The sequence below is a fragment of the Myotis davidii genome, unplaced genomic scaffold, assembly GCF_000327345.1.
Source record: "Myotis davidii unplaced genomic scaffold, ASM32734v1 scaffold1968, whole genome shotgun sequence".
NCBI classification, from domain to species: domain Eukaryota; kingdom Metazoa; phylum Chordata; class Mammalia; order Chiroptera; family Vespertilionidae; genus Myotis; species Myotis davidii.
Window position 1 is genome coordinate 4,265 of NW_006299274.1, and position 17,367 is coordinate 21,631.

Genomic DNA, 17,367 nt, shown 5'->3' on the forward strand with positions numbered 1-17,367 from the left:
TTTATATACACTGAAAGCTGGCCGGCAACTGAATCTCTCAGTCTCCCCCTTTTTCCTTTTTTTTTTTTTAAAAAATTCTGGGATTTATTTACCTTCTATTATGGAAACTTTGTTGCCGTCCTGCTTGCTCTGAGGCCACGGCTGGCTGAAAGCAGGTATCTGGTGTGTGTTTGGCTTCTATAATTGAAACTTTGTTGCTTTTGGAGCTGTTGCTTTTGGAGCTTAGAGCCGGGCCACAGCAGGCGGGGAACCTTGGCTTCCTCCATCACTGGAGCAAGCAAACCCCCTGCTCGCTTCAGCTACGTGGCTGCTGGCCGTCATCTTTGTTGGCAGTTAATTTGCATATCTTGCTGATTAGCCAATGGGAAGCATAGCGGAGGTATGGTTAATTATCCTTTTTGTCTTTTATTAGATAGGATAGTAACTATTTCTAGTAATGCTATCTGCCCCAAATCTACTTTGTCTTGACATCAATAAAGCTATGCCAGTTTTCTTCAGTAAGTGTTTTTCCAATATCTTTTTCTATTATTTTATTCTGAAATGCTCTCTTCTTGTTTTTTTGAATGTCTTATAAATAGCACATGACTGGATTCTGCTGTTATCCAGTCTAACAATCTTTACCTTTCCATTAATGATTTGATCCATTTGTATTTACATTGGTTACAAATATTTCTGGAGATATTTCTACCATCCCATTTTGTGCTTTTTATTTGGCCTACCTTTTTTATGTTTCATTTTTTCCCTTTTCTTTTGGATCTAACTTTTTTTCTCATTTCATGTTTTTTCTCCAGTGTTTTGGAAGTTAAAGACTTCTACTTTTTCTAGAGGTTACTCTAAATTTAACATCCCTATTTACTTTAACAAATTATAAAGTTGAATAATATATTCATCCTATTGTCAAGTAATACAAGGAACTCAGAACCCTTCAACACTTATGACCAATACCTTTGTCCATTGTTTCCTGCTGCACACTTTATTCTGTGACCATTATCTTCCTGCCTGAAGTACATAATGAAGTTTCTTTGGTTAGGATAAGTTGGAAGTAAACTCTCTCAGCTCTTGTTTAACTGAAAAGGTGTTGATTTCACCTACATTCACAAAAGAGGTTTTTCACAATCCAAGTTTAATAGTTACTTTGTCTCAGTACTTTGAAGACATTCTTGTAACATCTTCTAACTTCCACTATTGCTGTTGAGAGGTTAGTTATTAAGTTATGTGTCTTTCCTTTGTGATAACATGCCTTTTGTTCTGGCTGTTTTTAATATCCCTCTCTTCTGTACTGTGGTTTCACTACAATACACATAGGAATGGGTATCTATACTAATAAAAGGGTAATATACTAATTAGAGTGGATGTCTTCCAGACATTCATCTGGACGTCCATCCAAAGCCACAGTGGCTGCAAGGCCCGGGGCCCAGGCAGCCATGAGCCCCAGCAGCTGCGAGGCCTAAGGTTCAAGCAACTGTGAGTCCCAGCAGCTGCGAGGCTGGGGCTCAGGCAGCTATGAGCCCTGGCAGCTGTGAGGCCTGGGGCTCAGGCAACTGTGAGTTCTGGCGGCTGCAAGAACAGGGCTCAGGCAGCGGTGGGCTCAAGCAGCGTTGGGCTCAGGCAGCCGTGAATGCGGCAGCTGTGAGGCCCGGGGCTCAGGTAACTGTGAGCACTGGCGGCTGCAAGGCCCGGGTCTCAGGCTGCGCAGCTGTAATGGCTGGCAGTGGCAGCAGGAGCAGGGTGATGGGGGCAGCACCTTCCCCTGATCAGCCTGGTCACCTCCCACAGAGGGAGGCCAGAGGAAGCAGCAGAGATGGGGTGATGGAGGAGGCACCTTCCCCTGATCAGCCCAGTCACCTCCTGCAGAGGGAGGCCAGACTGCAGCTTAGGTCCCCTCTCCATGGAGAGTGGGACTAAGCCATCAGTAGGACATCCCCTGAGAGCTCCTGGACTATGCGAGGAACTGTGAGAGGGGACAGGCTGGGCTGAGGGACGCCCCCCTTCAGGGGACGAATGTTCGTGCACCAGGCCTCTAATCTATATATATAAAACCCTAATATGCAAATAGGCTAATTGGCGGAACCGAACAACTGGTTGTTATTATGTGTGCTGACCACCAGGGGGCACGCATGGAACATGGCAGGCGTCAGCAGCAGGCGGCAGAGAGTAGAACATGGTGGGCAGTGGTTGCAGTGAGATGGTGGAGCAGGTGAGTGGGGGTGCCAGACCAAGGCAGGTCACCAGTCGTTGTCATCAGGGTGAGCCTCGAGTGGTTACTGAAAATTGTTTGCTCCTGCATGCCCCAGTCCTGCCTGGCACCTGCACCCACTGCCAGCACCCGATGCTGGCCTTGATCGTTCAGGGCCATTAGTGGGTGCGAGTGGTGGCTGCTGACCCAGGTCGCCCCTCAGGGCTTCTCTACCCCCACCCCTGCTCCTGAGGGGCAATTGGGGCAGCAACAGCTGCTCACACTTGCTGATGGTGTCGGCCCTGCTCACACCCGCTGCTGGAAACAGCCCCAATCACTCTGCACTATCAGCGGATACAAGTGGGGCTGGGGTCATCAGCACATGGGAGCAACAGTGGTGGGAGCAGGGCTGCCAACAGACAGGGAACTGGGGACCACAGCAGGAGGGGCAGGGCAGGGGCACAGATGATGGGTCAAGACCCACCCTTATGTCCACTGCAGCCTAGTGGCCCACAGTTCCTTTCAAGGTGCACGAATTCGTGCACTGGGCCCCTAGTCCTATATAATAAAAGCCTAATATGCAAATTGACCAAACAGTGGAACGACCGTCAATATGACATGCACTGACCACAAGGGGTCAGACGCTCAATGCAGGATCTGCCCCCTGGTGGTCAGTGCCCTCCCACAGGGGGAGCAGGTAGGTGCCAGTGGGACCCCCCAATTGCCCCACAAATTTGCCCTGACTGCCCACCAGGCCTAGGGACCCTGCCCATGAATGAATTTCATGCATTGGGCCTCTAATATTATATATATGTCACTTAGGATTTATTTAGTTTTTATTTTGATGATTGATATCTTTCATCCACATTGGAAAAGTCTCAGCTATTATTTCTTCAAACATTACATTTCCTACATTCTCTATTTTCTATTAAAGAACTGATTATATGTGTGGCAAATATGTGAGGTCCTTCCACTCTGGTGTCTGAACACTTCTTCTCCATCTATCTGTCTGTGCTACATTCTAGTTAATTATCTCACGTCTATTTCTCAGTTTCCTAATTCTTTCTGGAGCTATGTCTTATCCATAATTTAACATGCACATTAAGTTTTTTGTTTAAATTATTATATGTCTCAGTTCTAAAAATTATCTTAGGCTCTTTGTTAAATCTGTTTAAATATTTCTGAAAGTCTCTTGTTTCTTAGTCATATTTTGAATAGTCTGCACTGTGTATTTAGTTGACATATTTCTTTAAGCATACACATTTCAAATTCTGTCTCATACTTTTTATAAATGCCTCTGCGGGTCTGACTATACCGCTTATTTCTGCTGATTATTGATTATGTTGACTTTTCCTTGTTGCTTTGTGTTTTTTATTGAGAACCTATGTTTCTTAAAACTTTACTTCTAGGTATTCTTTTTAAAAAATTTAAATTCTTTATTGTCTAAAGTATTACATGAATCTACCTTTTCCCCCATTGACCTCTCCCTGAATGATCCCACCTCCTAGCACATGCCCTCACCACTGTACTGTCTGTGTCCATTGGCTATGCTCATATGCATGCATATAAATCCTGTGGTTGATCTCTTACCCCCTCACCCCCGCCTTCCCTTATAAGTTGGACAGTCTGTTCGATGCTTCTATGTGTCTGATTCTATTTTTGTTCATCAGTTTATGTTGTTCATTATATTCTACAAATTCTGTATTCTCTTTGTCTGTCTTCTTTAATCCTTCACCGCTCCTCCTCAGCTTCACCCTTGACCATGCTGGCACGGCACACCTTTGGCATTTCTTGCATTGCTGGCTCAGTGGTAATAAATTCCCCCCTTCCTTTTTTTTTGTCTGCGAAGCCATGGGATCCACCTTCAATTTTGAATATTAGCCTTGTTGGGTAGATTATTCTTGGATTCAGTCCCTTGCTTTGCATCACTTTGTATATTTCATTCCATTCCCTTCTGTCCTGTTGTGTTTTTGTTGAGAAATCAATGATAGTCTAATGGGAGATCCCTTATAGGTAAACTTCTGTCTCTCTTTGGCAGCCTTTAAGATTCTTTCTTTGTCGTTTTTAATGGACATAACATTGGCAAATATGTTCTCCCATGCAGTGGGCTTTCTTGTTATTTTGTTGATGGTTTCTTTTGCTATGTAGAAGCTTTTTATTTTGATGTAGTCTCATTTTTTAAATTTTCTCCTAGCTTCCATTGCCCTAGGAACTGTATTAATAAAGATATCGCTACGACAAGTGTCTGCTGTGTTGCTGCCTATGGCTTCTTCTAGGATTTTTATTGTTTCCCATCTTACATTTAAGTCCTTTATCCATTTTGAGTTTATTTCTGTGTATGGTGTAAGTTGGTGGTCTAGTGAACCGCGTCCACCACAGCCAGTGGTGAACCTGAGAAGGGGCATTGAAGGATTAAAGAAAACAGACAAGAGAATACAGTTGGGGCCAGGTAGAACACTGTGCCTGGATGAGGAAACAGCGACCCTGCCTGTAAGCAGGATCTTTATTTTATAGTCAGATCACACAAAGCAAAACAAGGGCAAGATGTTTACAATGTTCTTGCAAATTTCAAATCTACTTCTTTCCTGTTGTTACCATTCTCTATTAAACTTTGTTTAGGCAGCACTGGCTGCACCTCCGAGTCCCCCTCCCCCCTCTTCTCTCCACTGCCTTCAGCCCACATCCCTTAGCTACCTAGGACTGCAGGGTCAGACTATAAGGTCAAACTTATAACCATTGCCTTTTGGCTATAATTGTGCTGGGAGGGCTTTGCCCTTCAAGCTGGGACTTGTATGTGGCTTTGCCACAAGTCAGACCGAGGCTTGATCCTGTCCAAACACTGTAGTCACTTTCCACAGTCTAGTTTCACTTTTTTGCATGTATCTGTCCAATTTTCCCAACACCATTTATTAAAGACACTGTCTTGACTCCATTGTATGCTTGTGCCTATGTCAAATATTAATTGAGCATAATGGCTTGGGTCGATCTCTGGGTTCTCTGTTCTGTTCCAATGGTCTATATGTGTGTTCTTGTGCCTGTACCAGGCAGTTTTGAGAACTGTGGCTTGGTAATATAGCTTGATATCTGGTATTGTGATCCCTCCAACGTCGTTGTTCTTTCTCAGGTTGCTCCAGCTATTCAGGGTCTTTTTTTATTCTAGATGAATTTTTGGAGGGTTTATTCTAAGTTTTTGAAATATGCCATTGGTATTTTAATGGGAATTGCACTGAATCTATAGATTGCTTTGGTAGTATGGACATTTTAATGATGTTGATTCTACCAATCCATGAACACAGTATATTCTTCCATTTGTTTATGTCTTCCTCTATCTCTTTTTTCAGTGTCTTATAATTTTCTGAGTACAAGTTCTTTACCTCCTTGGTTAAGTTTGTTCCTGGTATCATATTTTTTTTTTGTTGCAATGGTAAATGAGATTTTTATTTATTTTTTTAGTTTCTATTTCTGTGAGTTCTTATTGGTGTATAAAAAATCCATAGATTTCTGGGTGTTAATTTTGTATCTTCCTACATTGCCAAATTCATTTATTAAGTCTACTATGTTTTTATTGGAGTCTGTAGGGTTTTCTCTGTACAATATCATGTCATCTGCAAATAATGACAGTTTTATTTCTTCTTTTCAAATTTGGATGCTGTTTATTTCTTTTTCTTGTCTGATCACTATGGCTAGTGCTTCTAGTGCTATGTTTAACAGGAGTGGTGAAAGTGGACATCCCTGTCTTGTTCCTGTTCATAGGGGAAATGGTTTTACTTTTTGGCCATTGAGTATAAGGTGGGCTATAGGTTTGTCATATAAAGCTTTTATTTTGTTGAGGTCTGATCCTTCTATTTCCACGTTGCTGAGAGTTTTTATCAGGAAAGGATGTTGGATTTTGTCAAATGCCTTTTCTGCATCAATTGATATGATTATGTGATTTTTGCCTCTCAATTTGTTTATGTCATGAATCACATTTATTGATTTGTGGGTATTGTATCAGCCTTGCATCTCTGGAATAAATCCCACTTGGTCATGGTGTATGATCTTTCTAATGTAATGCTGGATCCAATTTGCTAGAATTTTGTTGAGAATTTTAGCATCTATGATCATCAGGGTTATTGGTCTGTAATTATCTTTGTAGTGTCTTTATTTGTTTTTAGGATTAGGGTAATTCTGGCTTAATAGAATGAGCATGGAAGTGTGCCTTCCTCTTGGATTTTTTGAAATAGTCTGAACAGAATAGGTTTTAGTTCTTTTTTGAATGTTTGGTAAAACTCCCATGTGAAGCTGTCTGGTCTAGGGCTTTTCTTTGCTGGAAGTTTTTTTTTTTATTACTGTTCCAATTTCATTAGTAGTTATCAGCCTATTCAAGTTTTTTTATTCTTCCTGATTGAGTTTTGGAAGCTTGTATTTTTTTAGGAATATATCCATTTCATTAAGGTTATCCAATTTGTTGGACTAGAGATGTTTGTAGTATTTTTTTACAATCCTTTGTATGTCTGTGTGGTTGGTTGTTACTTCACCTCTTTCATTTCTGATTTTGTTTATTTGTGTTCTCTCTGTTTCTTGGTGAGCCTGGCTAGAGGTTCATCAATCTTGTTTATCCTTCCAAAGAAACAGCTCTTGGTTTCATTGATATTTTGTATTGTGTTTTTTTTTTCCTTTGGTCTCTATGTCATTTATTTCCACTCTGATCTTTATTATTTCCTTCCTTCTGCTTACTCTGTTGCTCTCTTTCTAATTCTTTCTGTTGCAGGATTAGATAATTTATTACCATTTTATCTTGTTTTTTTAAGGTAGGCCTGTAGAGCTATGAACTTCCCTCTCAGGACTGCTTTTACTGTGTCCCATAGAGTTTGGATTGTTGTGTTTTCCTTGTCATTTGTTTCCAAGACGCTTTTTATTTCTTCTTTTATCTCTTTGGTAAACCAATCATTGTTTAACTAGAGGCCTGGTGCATGAAATTCATGCATGGAGCGGTTCCCCTCACCCATCTGGAACACTCTCCAATACAGGACCCCTTGGGGGATGTCTGACTGCTGGTTTAGGCCCGGTCATGGGGACTGGGGATAAACCATCAGTCGGACATCCCTCTCACAATCCAGGACCATTGGCTCCTAACTGCTCACTGCCTGCCTGTCTTATTACCCTTAACTGCCCCCTTGCAGGACTGGTCCCCCCCAACTTCCCCCTCTGCCAGCCTGGTCACCCCCAACTACTTCCCCTGCTGGCGTGGTTGCCCCACACAGCCTGCTGCTCAGTAATTTGGTCGGCCCTCACTAACGCCCCACTGGCCTGGTTTCCCCACACAGCCTGTTTGGTTGTTTTGGTTGTGATGGTCACTTAGGCTTTTATATATATAGATAGTATGCTTTTTAGCCTCCAAGGGTTGAATTTTTTTCATTGTTTTTATTATAGTTGAATTCTAATTTTATGCCTGTGATCTGAGAAGATGCTTGATATGATTTCTATCTTCTTGAATTTGAAGAGACTCTGCCTGTCTCCTAATATGTGGTATATCTTGAAAATGTCTTGTGTGGACTGGAAAAGATTGTATATTCTGTAGCTTTGGGGTGAAATGTTCTGAAGATGTCAATTAAGTCCATCTGATCTAGTGAGTCATTTAGGATTGCTGTTTCTTTGCTGATTTTTTGTTTAAAGGATTTATCCAGTGATGTCAATGGGATATTAAAGTCCCCTACTATGATTGTATTGCTGTCAATGTCTCCCTTGATATCTTCCAGAAACTTTTTTATGTATTTGGGTGCTCCTGTATTTGGTGCATATATGTTTACCAGAGTTATATCCTCTTGTTGAATTGCTCCCTTTAGTATTATGAAGTGACCTTCCTTAGCTCTTATTACAACCTTCACTTTGAGGTCTATTTTGTCAGATATAAGTATTGCTACCCCAGCTTTATTCTCATTTCCATTTGCCTAAAATTTTTTTTCCAAACTCTTCACTATCAGCCTGTGTGAGTCCTTTGTTCTGAGGTGGGTCTCTTGTAGACAGAAAATATATGGGTCATGTTTTCTTATCCATTCAGCTACCTTATGTCTTTTGATTGGAGCATTTTATCCATTTACATTTAAGGTTATTATTGATAGGTACTTGTTTGTTGCCATTTTAATTCTTTGTGCCTATGTTCCTTCCCTTTCTGTTTCTTCTTTTTTACAGAAGTCCCTTTAGCATTTATTGCATTGCTGGCTTGGTGGTAGTAAATTCCCTTAGCCCTTTTTTGTCTGTGAAGCTCCTGATTTCACCTTCAATTTTGAATGATAGCCTTGCCAGGTATAGTATTTTTGGATTCAGTCCCTTGCTTTGCATCACTTTGTATATTTTATTCTATTCCCTTCTGGCCTGATGTGTTTCTGTTGAGAAATAATTTGATAATCTAAGGGGAGATCCCTTATAGGTAACTTTCTGTCTCTCTCTGGCAGCCTTTAAGATACTTGCTTTTTCAACATCTATATAAACATCAAGCTTGTATTTTGTTAAAATACAAAAGTACAGAGATTTATTTTTAATTTGAAAAATTATACCAAAAATCCATCTAATAAACCATGAGAATGATAAGAAAATATCTAAAAAAGAAGAGTGGGAGAAACCAAGATGGCAGCATAGGTAAACACAGGAAATTGCTGCCTCCCACAAAAACTTCAAAAATACAACGAAAAGACAAAACGGACATCATCCAGAACTACAGGAAGGCTGGCTGAGTGGAAATTCTACAACTAGAAGGAAAGAGAAAAGCACACTGAGACCCAGAGGAGGTGCGGAAGTGCAGAGGTACGGGGGCTCGAGCAAACGCAGAGAGGGGCGGGCACCTGAGGACGTGGTTGACATTTATATAGATGTCAAATACAAGCTTGACAAAATACAAGCTTGACATTTATATAGATGTTGATGTGTCTTGGTGTTGTTCTTTTTGGGTTCATCTCGTTTGGGACTCTGTGAGCTTTTTGGACTTGTGCGAGTTTTTTCCTCCCAATATCAGGGAAGTTTTCTGTCATTATTTCTTCAAACAGGTTTTCTATTCCTCATTCCACTTCCTCTTCTTCTGGCACCACTATTATGCAGATGTTCTTTCATTTGATGTTGTCCCAAAGCTCTCTTATGCCCTCCTCCTTCTTTTTAAGTTTTCTTTCCATTTGCTACTGTGGTTGGATGGTTTTATCTACCTTGTCTTCTAATTCACTAATGCGGTCCTCAGCTTCTTCTAGTCTACTGTTGAAACTTTCCATTGTGTTCTTTATTGTGGCTACATCATTCTTCACTTCCTCTTAATTCTTCTTCATTTCTTCTTGATTTTTATGCATGTTGTTGAATTTGTGTTCCATCTTTTTCACTGTCCTTATAACCATTGCTCTGAATTCTTTCTCTGACAAATTGCTTGCCCCCATTTCATTTATTTCCTTTTCTGGTGATTCTTCCTCTTCTTTTGAATGGGGGGGGGTTGTTTCTTTGTCTCCCCATTTTTCCTGTTTCTTTGTGATTCAAAGAAACAGATCAGATCACTTGCTATGCCACCTAGATTTTTTGAATTTGTCTTATATAGTAGATGTTTTACAGGACTCAGTGGTGCAATCTCTCTGGTCTTTTGGGCTGGGACATCTAGGGTTGCCTCCTACTTGGGCAATTTGGGTTTTCTTGGTGTAGTTGAAATTTGAGTGTTATTGTCCTGTTTGTGAATGGAGTCTCCTTTCAGGATGTCTGGTTATGTGGCTCACTCTCTACCACATTGACCAAATAGCACAAAATACAACTTGATAAAACACAATACAAGGGGAACAAAACATGAATATACTCAAGACACCAATAACCCCAACAACAGTGACCACCAGAGAAAAGAGAATTAGGGGAGAGAAAAGAGAGCAAAAATGCTATTGAGGAAAGAAAAAATGGTAAGAAAGAAAAGAAAAAGAAGAAAAAGTAAAAAAACACAAAAAAACATATATACGTGGGGAGAAAGCACTACAGAAAAAAAAAGATAAATGAAAAAATGTAAACAGCAAACACTCAGAAAAGAGGGTGGGGGCAGAATCTGTAGAGGCTGAGATTATATATAGAAAATAAGGTTACGAAATTGAATGAATATGGGGAGGACCTCAGTTCAGTATAGAGGTGGTAGAAAGAGGATGAGTGGAAAAGAAGAAAAAAAGAGAAAGAAAAAAAATTTAAAAATTTAAAAATAAGATAAAATAACAAAAAATAGAATGAAGAAAAAATAATGTGAAAAAAATAAACAAACAAAAAAACAAAGAAAATAAAAAAATTTTAAAATAAAAGATAATTTTTTAAAAAGTGAAATGTTGTTCATTTCAGCTGAGTTTTAATGCCCCAATGGGGGCTGGTTTAAGATCTCATGCTTTTGTACTGTCTGACACTTCTCAGTTTCCTGTTAGGCAGTCAACACCATGTTGAAGTTCCACATGATCCACGGCTCCTCTGTTTGTGTCTATCTCCACCGCCTTGACTGCCAGCAGGTGGGACCAGTCTGCCCACTTAGCCTGTCTGCCTCTGTCAATCTTAATCTCTCAAGCGGCTGTTTCTGACAAAACCTTAGTTAGGGAGGTTGCTGTATTGTTTTCTGGGACTGAAGGGCCTCTCTTCAACCCAGTCCCTGTTTCTACTTCACCAATTCCAGCAGGATGTTATTCAATTTAGATGCTTTTTCTATCTGCTCTGAGATAAGGCTCAGGACACGTCTGCCATTTTGGCTGCCATTTTTTTCTATAGGTATTCTTAAGATGCATTCTTCCAAGGAGAATTTATATTTTCTCTGTCAGCTTCTGTCGGCACTACCAACTCAAAAACTTTATAAATTAAATTCTTGAGTGCATTTAGTGTAAATTGTAACCTTAGACTCATCTGTGGACTGCCTTTTGGTTAGGAATTCTCATAAGGAACTACCTCTTCATCCCTTTAACAAAAGCTAAGTCCAAAACTACTGATGTTCCTTACTAACACCCGTGGGTTATAGGGAAAGTTAGTTCAGTCACATTGGTGTCACTTTCTGTAGGTCCCTAATGGTCTTTGATCAAAAGTCCCCCCTTGCTTGGACCCTGAGCTCTATCCTCTGTTCCCAAGCACGGCCTGTGAAGAATGAAGTTCTAGGTCATCAAAGACTGGCACACACAGACCCTAGAGACAGAACCTAGCGAGAGAACATGGCAAAAGATCCTGGACAGAACCTGGCGACCGAACTTGGCTAGAGAACCTGAATAGAACCTGGCTAGAGAACCTGGATAGAACCTGGCTGGAGAATCTAGCAAGAGAACATGGACACAAAACTTGGCTGGAGATTGTGGCTAGAGATCCTGGCAAGGCTGCTGATCAACTGAACGCTGTCTCCGTGTCATTCCTTCTTCGCCGACTCTGTCCACACCTTTGGGGACCCCTGAACCTGCTGGGGTTGGACCCCAGCAACCCCACACAGCCTGCTGCTCAGTCATTTGGCTGGCCTTCACTAACCCCCCTGCCGACCTGGTGGCCCCACGCAGCCTGCTTGCTTGTTCAGTCATTTGGTCATCCCTCACTAACCCCCTTGCTGGACTAGTTGCCCCACACAGCCTGCTACTCAGTCATTTGGTCGTCCCTCACTAATGCCCCTGCTGGCCTTTTTGCCCCACTCAGCCTGTTCAGTTGTCCATTCAGTTGTCCTTTCAGTTGTGATGGCCCCTGGCTCTTTATATATATCACTTTATACTCTTTCAATAACTTAGAGCTATCTATTTGAATATGTTTAAGTTCTGTGCTGCTGTATTATATTTTATTCACCAAGAAAATAAGTCTAAGCCAAAATAATGTTTATAAATTAATCAAAATTTGAAAATGACTAGAATAAATTTGAAGGTAGAATACCTAAAAAAAAAAAAAAAAGACTGGCACAAATACTGAAGAAAGCTGCCACCTGCACCAGATTTGGGCTTTTTGTCATTTTTTTGTTACCTCAGATGATTTCTTTTATTTTTGCCAACTCAGCAATGCTTTAACCTAGCTTCTTTGCCATATTGCTAGAAAATTAAATGAAATTATTTTTAAAAACAGTTGTATATAAAGAAAAAACATGGCAGAAGAAGCTAGAGCAGGATAGAGTCAAGAGGGAGTTGTTTTTTAATTTGGGAGAACTTAAATTTATAGGTTATGGGGAAGGAACAAAAAAGGCAGAACTGAAGATGGAGAAAAAGAGGACTACTGGGTAAAGGGGAATTTCAAGGGAGGAAAAAGGGAGCTCAGAAGGAGGATCTAGAGCAGTGGTTCTCAACCTTCCTAATGCCGTGACACTTTTATATAGTTCCTCATGTTGTGGTGACCCCCAATTTCATTGTTACAAATTGAACATAAGTAAAGCATAGTGATTAATCACAAAAACAATATGTAATTATATATGTGTTTTCTGATGGTCTTAGGCGACCCCTGTGAAAAGGTCGTTCGACCCCCAAAGGGGTCGCGACCCACAGGTTGAGAACCGCTGATCTAGAGGAAAAGACTGGCTGAATCAACAAGGGTGTGATTGGCTGAATAATGGCCCCTAAAGTGTCCACATTCTAATTCCTGGAACTTACGAATGTTACCTCATATGCAAAGGGACTTTGCAGAGAAGGTTAAATTAAGGATCTTGAGAAGGGGAGAGCATCTTAGACTATGTAGGTGGGCCCTGAATGTAACCACAAGTACCCTCATAAGAGGAAGGTCTGACTGCCATGGAGGAGAAGAAAATATGATGACAGAAGCCAAGATAGGATGATGTGCCTTAAAGACAGTTTGCCAGCAGCCTTCAGAAACTGAAAAAAGGCAAGAAAACTGATTCTCTTTCAAGTTCCCAAGATAGGCCAGGAAGCCAGGGCAAGTGAAATGGGGAAACTGAGACAGAGAGCTGAGCAAACTGCAGAGCAATTTATAGCAGATACAGAAGGTCACCTCCCTAGAGATAACAATTAGGCCTCAGCCATATTTCAGCTCCAGACCCATAAAAGCTACAAAACCAGGTGAGCGACACCAGGACCAGCTTTAATGACTAACAACCCCCTGCTCTGACACTTACCAATCCGTGGAGACCACGGCCCTGGAGGAGCACACCTGGAAAACTGATGAATATTCTGCTGCTTCCCCGGACACCTCCCCTAAGATTCCCACCTGTGAGAGATAAAAGCCCTCAAGACAAAGGAGAAAGCGAGTGCTCTCCCTCTGGGAGCAGCCACTGTTCTTCCCTTTCCCCTCTTCTCCCCACCAGACACATATCTCCTAAACCCTAAAGGTTCCTATGAGACTTGCAACCAGGGCAGCAATGGGCAGTGGAAGTTCACCCCAGGAACCCCCCCTGGCCCTGGCCCCAAGGCACCCTTTTCTCTGACTTTCCAGAGAATTAAGGCAGTCCAGCCTGGGCTCTCCTGTTGCTCCTTCTATGCTAAGCTTTTCCTTATTTCATTGTCCCCAGCTTTAATAAATGTTTCCTCATAATCACCTGGATCCGTGCTGTGAAACCTTTCCTGCACGAAGTCAAGAACCCACACATTACTGGCCAGCCCTAGGGAGACCTGCCCACAGCCAGGTCCCCTGTCTGGCAGCACTTCCAGAAGAAAACACACTGCTGACAGTTTGATTTGAGCCCAGTGAAACTAATTCCAGACTTTTCAACTCCAGAATATAAGAGAACAAATATGTTGTTTTAAGCCAATCAGTTTGTGGTAATTTGTTCCAGCAGAATAGAAAAAGAATATAAGGGACTCTTTAGGAGCTTAGAAATGGGCTTTTCTCCAACACATTCATCTATAAAGTCAAATTCAGATATACTAATGTTTAATTATAACTAACTTGAATGCATTAAAATTTTAAAATTATTATTGGACTTAAATATAAATGAATTGAAACTGAAAATGAACCTTGCTTTAACTCAAGCTTGTCTGTGGAAACCATAAACACATGTAAAAGCAGGCGGTGCATATAACCTAATTCTGTTTAAAAGTAGGAAAGGGTGTTTACTTTGGTGACTTTGATGGCAAGCTATAGTTGTTTCTATTGTCGCTTTCCTACTATTGTATACCAAGGTGTGAAATATCTTGCTTCAAATATCTTACAGGTAAGTAATGTGCCCAGTGTCATGCAGCTAGTAAGTGGCAGAGCTCTTGGCTCCATAAATGTTCTGATAAGTACCTTTCAGGTTCACTCACCAAAATTTGAACAACAACATGAAGAGGAGCTATAAGATCCAGGACAGCACCTGATCAGGTAAAATCACCTGGATCTGTTGTAAGATTTCTGTTTTCTTTGTCTAGGTCCCCAGTAGGTAGGCCCCAGTTTTTTTTTTTTTTTTATCAGAACTTTCTCTTTCACTCTGAGGCACAACTTCACCTTTGCAGGGTAGTGACATATCCATGTATCTGACTCAGCATCTGCCTGTAGTCATCACCACCTCTGCTTCTGTTATGTGGTTGTGGAGGCCTCTCTACACTCATTATGGGTTGCCTACTCACTGTCATGGAACCCAGGAACTTATGAACAAAACAACAACATAAAATCTTTCAGAAAATAAAACATAGCGCATCAATTGAATACGAAATAAGTTTTGAGCCCTGGCCGGGTGGCTCAATTTGTTGGAGTATCCCATACACCAAAAGGTTTTGGGTTCGGTTCCCAATCAGGGTACAAACCCAGGTTTCAGGTTTGATCCTGGCCTGTGGCAACTGATCAATATTACTGATCAATATTTCTCTCTCACATTGATGTCTCTTTCTCTCTTACCCTTCCTATCTAAAGATCAATCAGCATATCCTTGGGTGAGGATTAAAAAAGAAGAAAGAAGTTTTGAAATAAAACAGGGGCTACTTACACGGGTGGACTATCACCACAATACTTTCCAATTCTTTTAGCGTCGTTGACTTCTCCACCATTAAACACAGCCACATAATCATATCGGCAGTAGTTATCGCGCTCAACATCAAACTTCTCAAACTTTAATTCTATAAGCTTTAGTGAAAACAGAATTAGAAGGGTCAAAATAGCATTGCCGAATGTCCTCAAATAGAATTCTTCCTCCCCCCAGATTTGTAGGTACCATGATTGTCCTTTGTAAAAATGCATTCTGTTTAAGTTATTCTTGCTTGTTTTCATAATTCTTCTGTGGTATTCATATTTCTTTTGATTTAATCTTTAGTCATTCCAAAAGATCATCTCACTCCCATATCAATCCTAGTTAAGATCTTAAACTTAAACCTATCAAACTAGGGAATAAATTATTTTCAAAAGTCCACAGGGTAAGCTTGGTCTATTCCCATGCTAAGTTCTGTCCTGCAATTAACATATGAAAGTGGGTCCCAGAAAGGGTATAAATTCATATAACCAATCACTAATGAGCAGTGGACATTAGACCTTCTCTGTTGATTGTTTTACAGCAATGAATAAAGTTATCTGTGGGGAACTTGCACAGATTCTATTTTAAAAAACAACCAAAGAAATTATAAAGCATATTAGCTTTCACAGCAGACCACTTGCTCTTTGAAGAAGTGTGGCCTGTTTGCACTGGCTTGGTTAAAGTGATGCAGGCAGACTGTTTTTTATTTGGTGACTGGGATGGCTATTATTAGTATGAGGACCTGATGAGTTTGCTATGCGAGCAAAGGGTAACCTTGAACATATACATGTACTTGGGTACTTTTATCTTTCCACAATTAGTGGCTTCTACTTATAAAATCTTCCACAGGGTTAAACAATTTCACATGGGACTTATTTACCATTTGTATTTCAAAACCTGTTTTGAAAATTGTAATTATGGAATAGGAAAGTGAATCCGTGGTTTTGCAAGTCAGATAGTGCAAAAGCAATTTGAATCTGGGTCTTTGTATGAAGAAAGACCTATGGCCAGCCAGGCCTTTCTTGCCCTACAACAGTAGCTCTTGAGAGTTGGGCCCCTCACACTGTCTACATAATTCACACATGAATGCTTTCTTCATATTTTCAGGGAATCTCACCTGATTCTTTGGGGCTAGAATGTGCCATAAGCAAGTGACTCCTGCAGGGTAATCACGGTCTGGCCAGTTGGGGGTTTTAAAAGAGCCGGAAGGTCTTTCAAGGCGTCCTCCACAATATTGATCCCCTGAAGTTATTAAATATGAAAAAAATCCAAGTTTATGCCTCATAGAGGTTATCCCAATGCAACCATGAGGAGATTAGGGATTTGGAATATTAGGTGATAGTACAGAAAATAAGGACAATTTCAGAAGCTCTTAAATTTTCTCTTAAAAATAGTCACATAGAGAACCAAGATGGCTGCATAAGGTATATACCTGTACATGTTGTCCCCCACAACCACATTAAAACTACAACTAAAAGACAAAACAGTGATTATCTAGAACCACGGGAAAGCTGGCTGAGTGGAAGTTCTACAACTAGAAGGAAAGGAAAAAGCACATTGAGGCTGGGTAGGAGGTGCGGAGGCACCAAGAGCAGAGGTATGGAGGCGCGCGAACCAGGCTGCACCTGGGTGCACGGTTTTTTTCAATCGGGAGACACAAGCTCCCAACTGCACTGAACTCATTTCTGGCGAGACTCTAGGGACCCACACTCCTACAGGGAGAAACTGGACTGTTTGGTATCAGGTCGGAAATGAAGGGGGCTTTCTTGCAGAACTGCTCGCAGGGATCATTGTTACTGTGGGGGCACGGGACTTGGGGACTCAGGGACGTGGAGACACTGAGATGCAGAGACTCGCAGAGAGGCGCGGAGTTGCAGAGAAGGTTGATGACAGCCATCGCTGTTTGCTCCACCCTGGTGATTCTCTGAGACCCTGCCCCACTCAACTTACAACCCCATCCAAGCTGTGCACAGCAGCGCAAATGAATCACTTGCCCTTTTGCAGCCTAACCTAACAAAATGCAGCTGGGCCAGAGAGCTCCAAAATTTCCAAATCCCAAACAAAGAGGAGAAATCTGCAGATATCCCAGTAGCTCCTGCTGGGTGGACTCACACAGTGGTTGAATTTGCACCTCCTTGGAGATTCAGGAGCCAGTGTACCCAGTGGTCACATACCAGATTTCAACTCCTCACATCCATAAGTGACACACTCAAGAGGCAGACTCAGTGAGCACCAAAGCCCCACTGAAGCAAGTCCTGCCCCATAAGGGTATCTCCAGCACAGTAGTTATTCTTATAGACACAGTGGGTCCTCGCAGTCAGCCAAAAATGCGAAGACAAAGAAC

The 17,367-nt window shown here is 41.3% G+C and overlaps 1 protein-coding gene across 1 annotated transcript in view; it reads right to left on the reverse strand.

Moving 5' to 3' along the window:
- Positions 1-17,367, reverse strand: part of LOC102761545 (procollagen C-endopeptidase enhancer 2-like) — a gene marked incomplete at its 3' end in the record, with an annotated part of 79,609 nt that overhangs the window by 3,018 nt on the left and 59,224 nt on the right. Inside the window, exons 4-6 of the mRNA XM_006774825.2 lie at positions 16,141-16,265; positions 15,003-15,139; positions 11,264-11,266 (exon numbers count right to left, since the gene is read on the reverse strand). Of these exons, the coding sequence (XP_006774888.2) occupies positions 11,264-11,266; positions 15,003-15,139; positions 16,141-16,265 (265 nt within the window). The remainder of the gene's footprint in view (positions 1-11,263; positions 11,267-15,002; positions 15,140-16,140; positions 16,266-17,367) is intronic.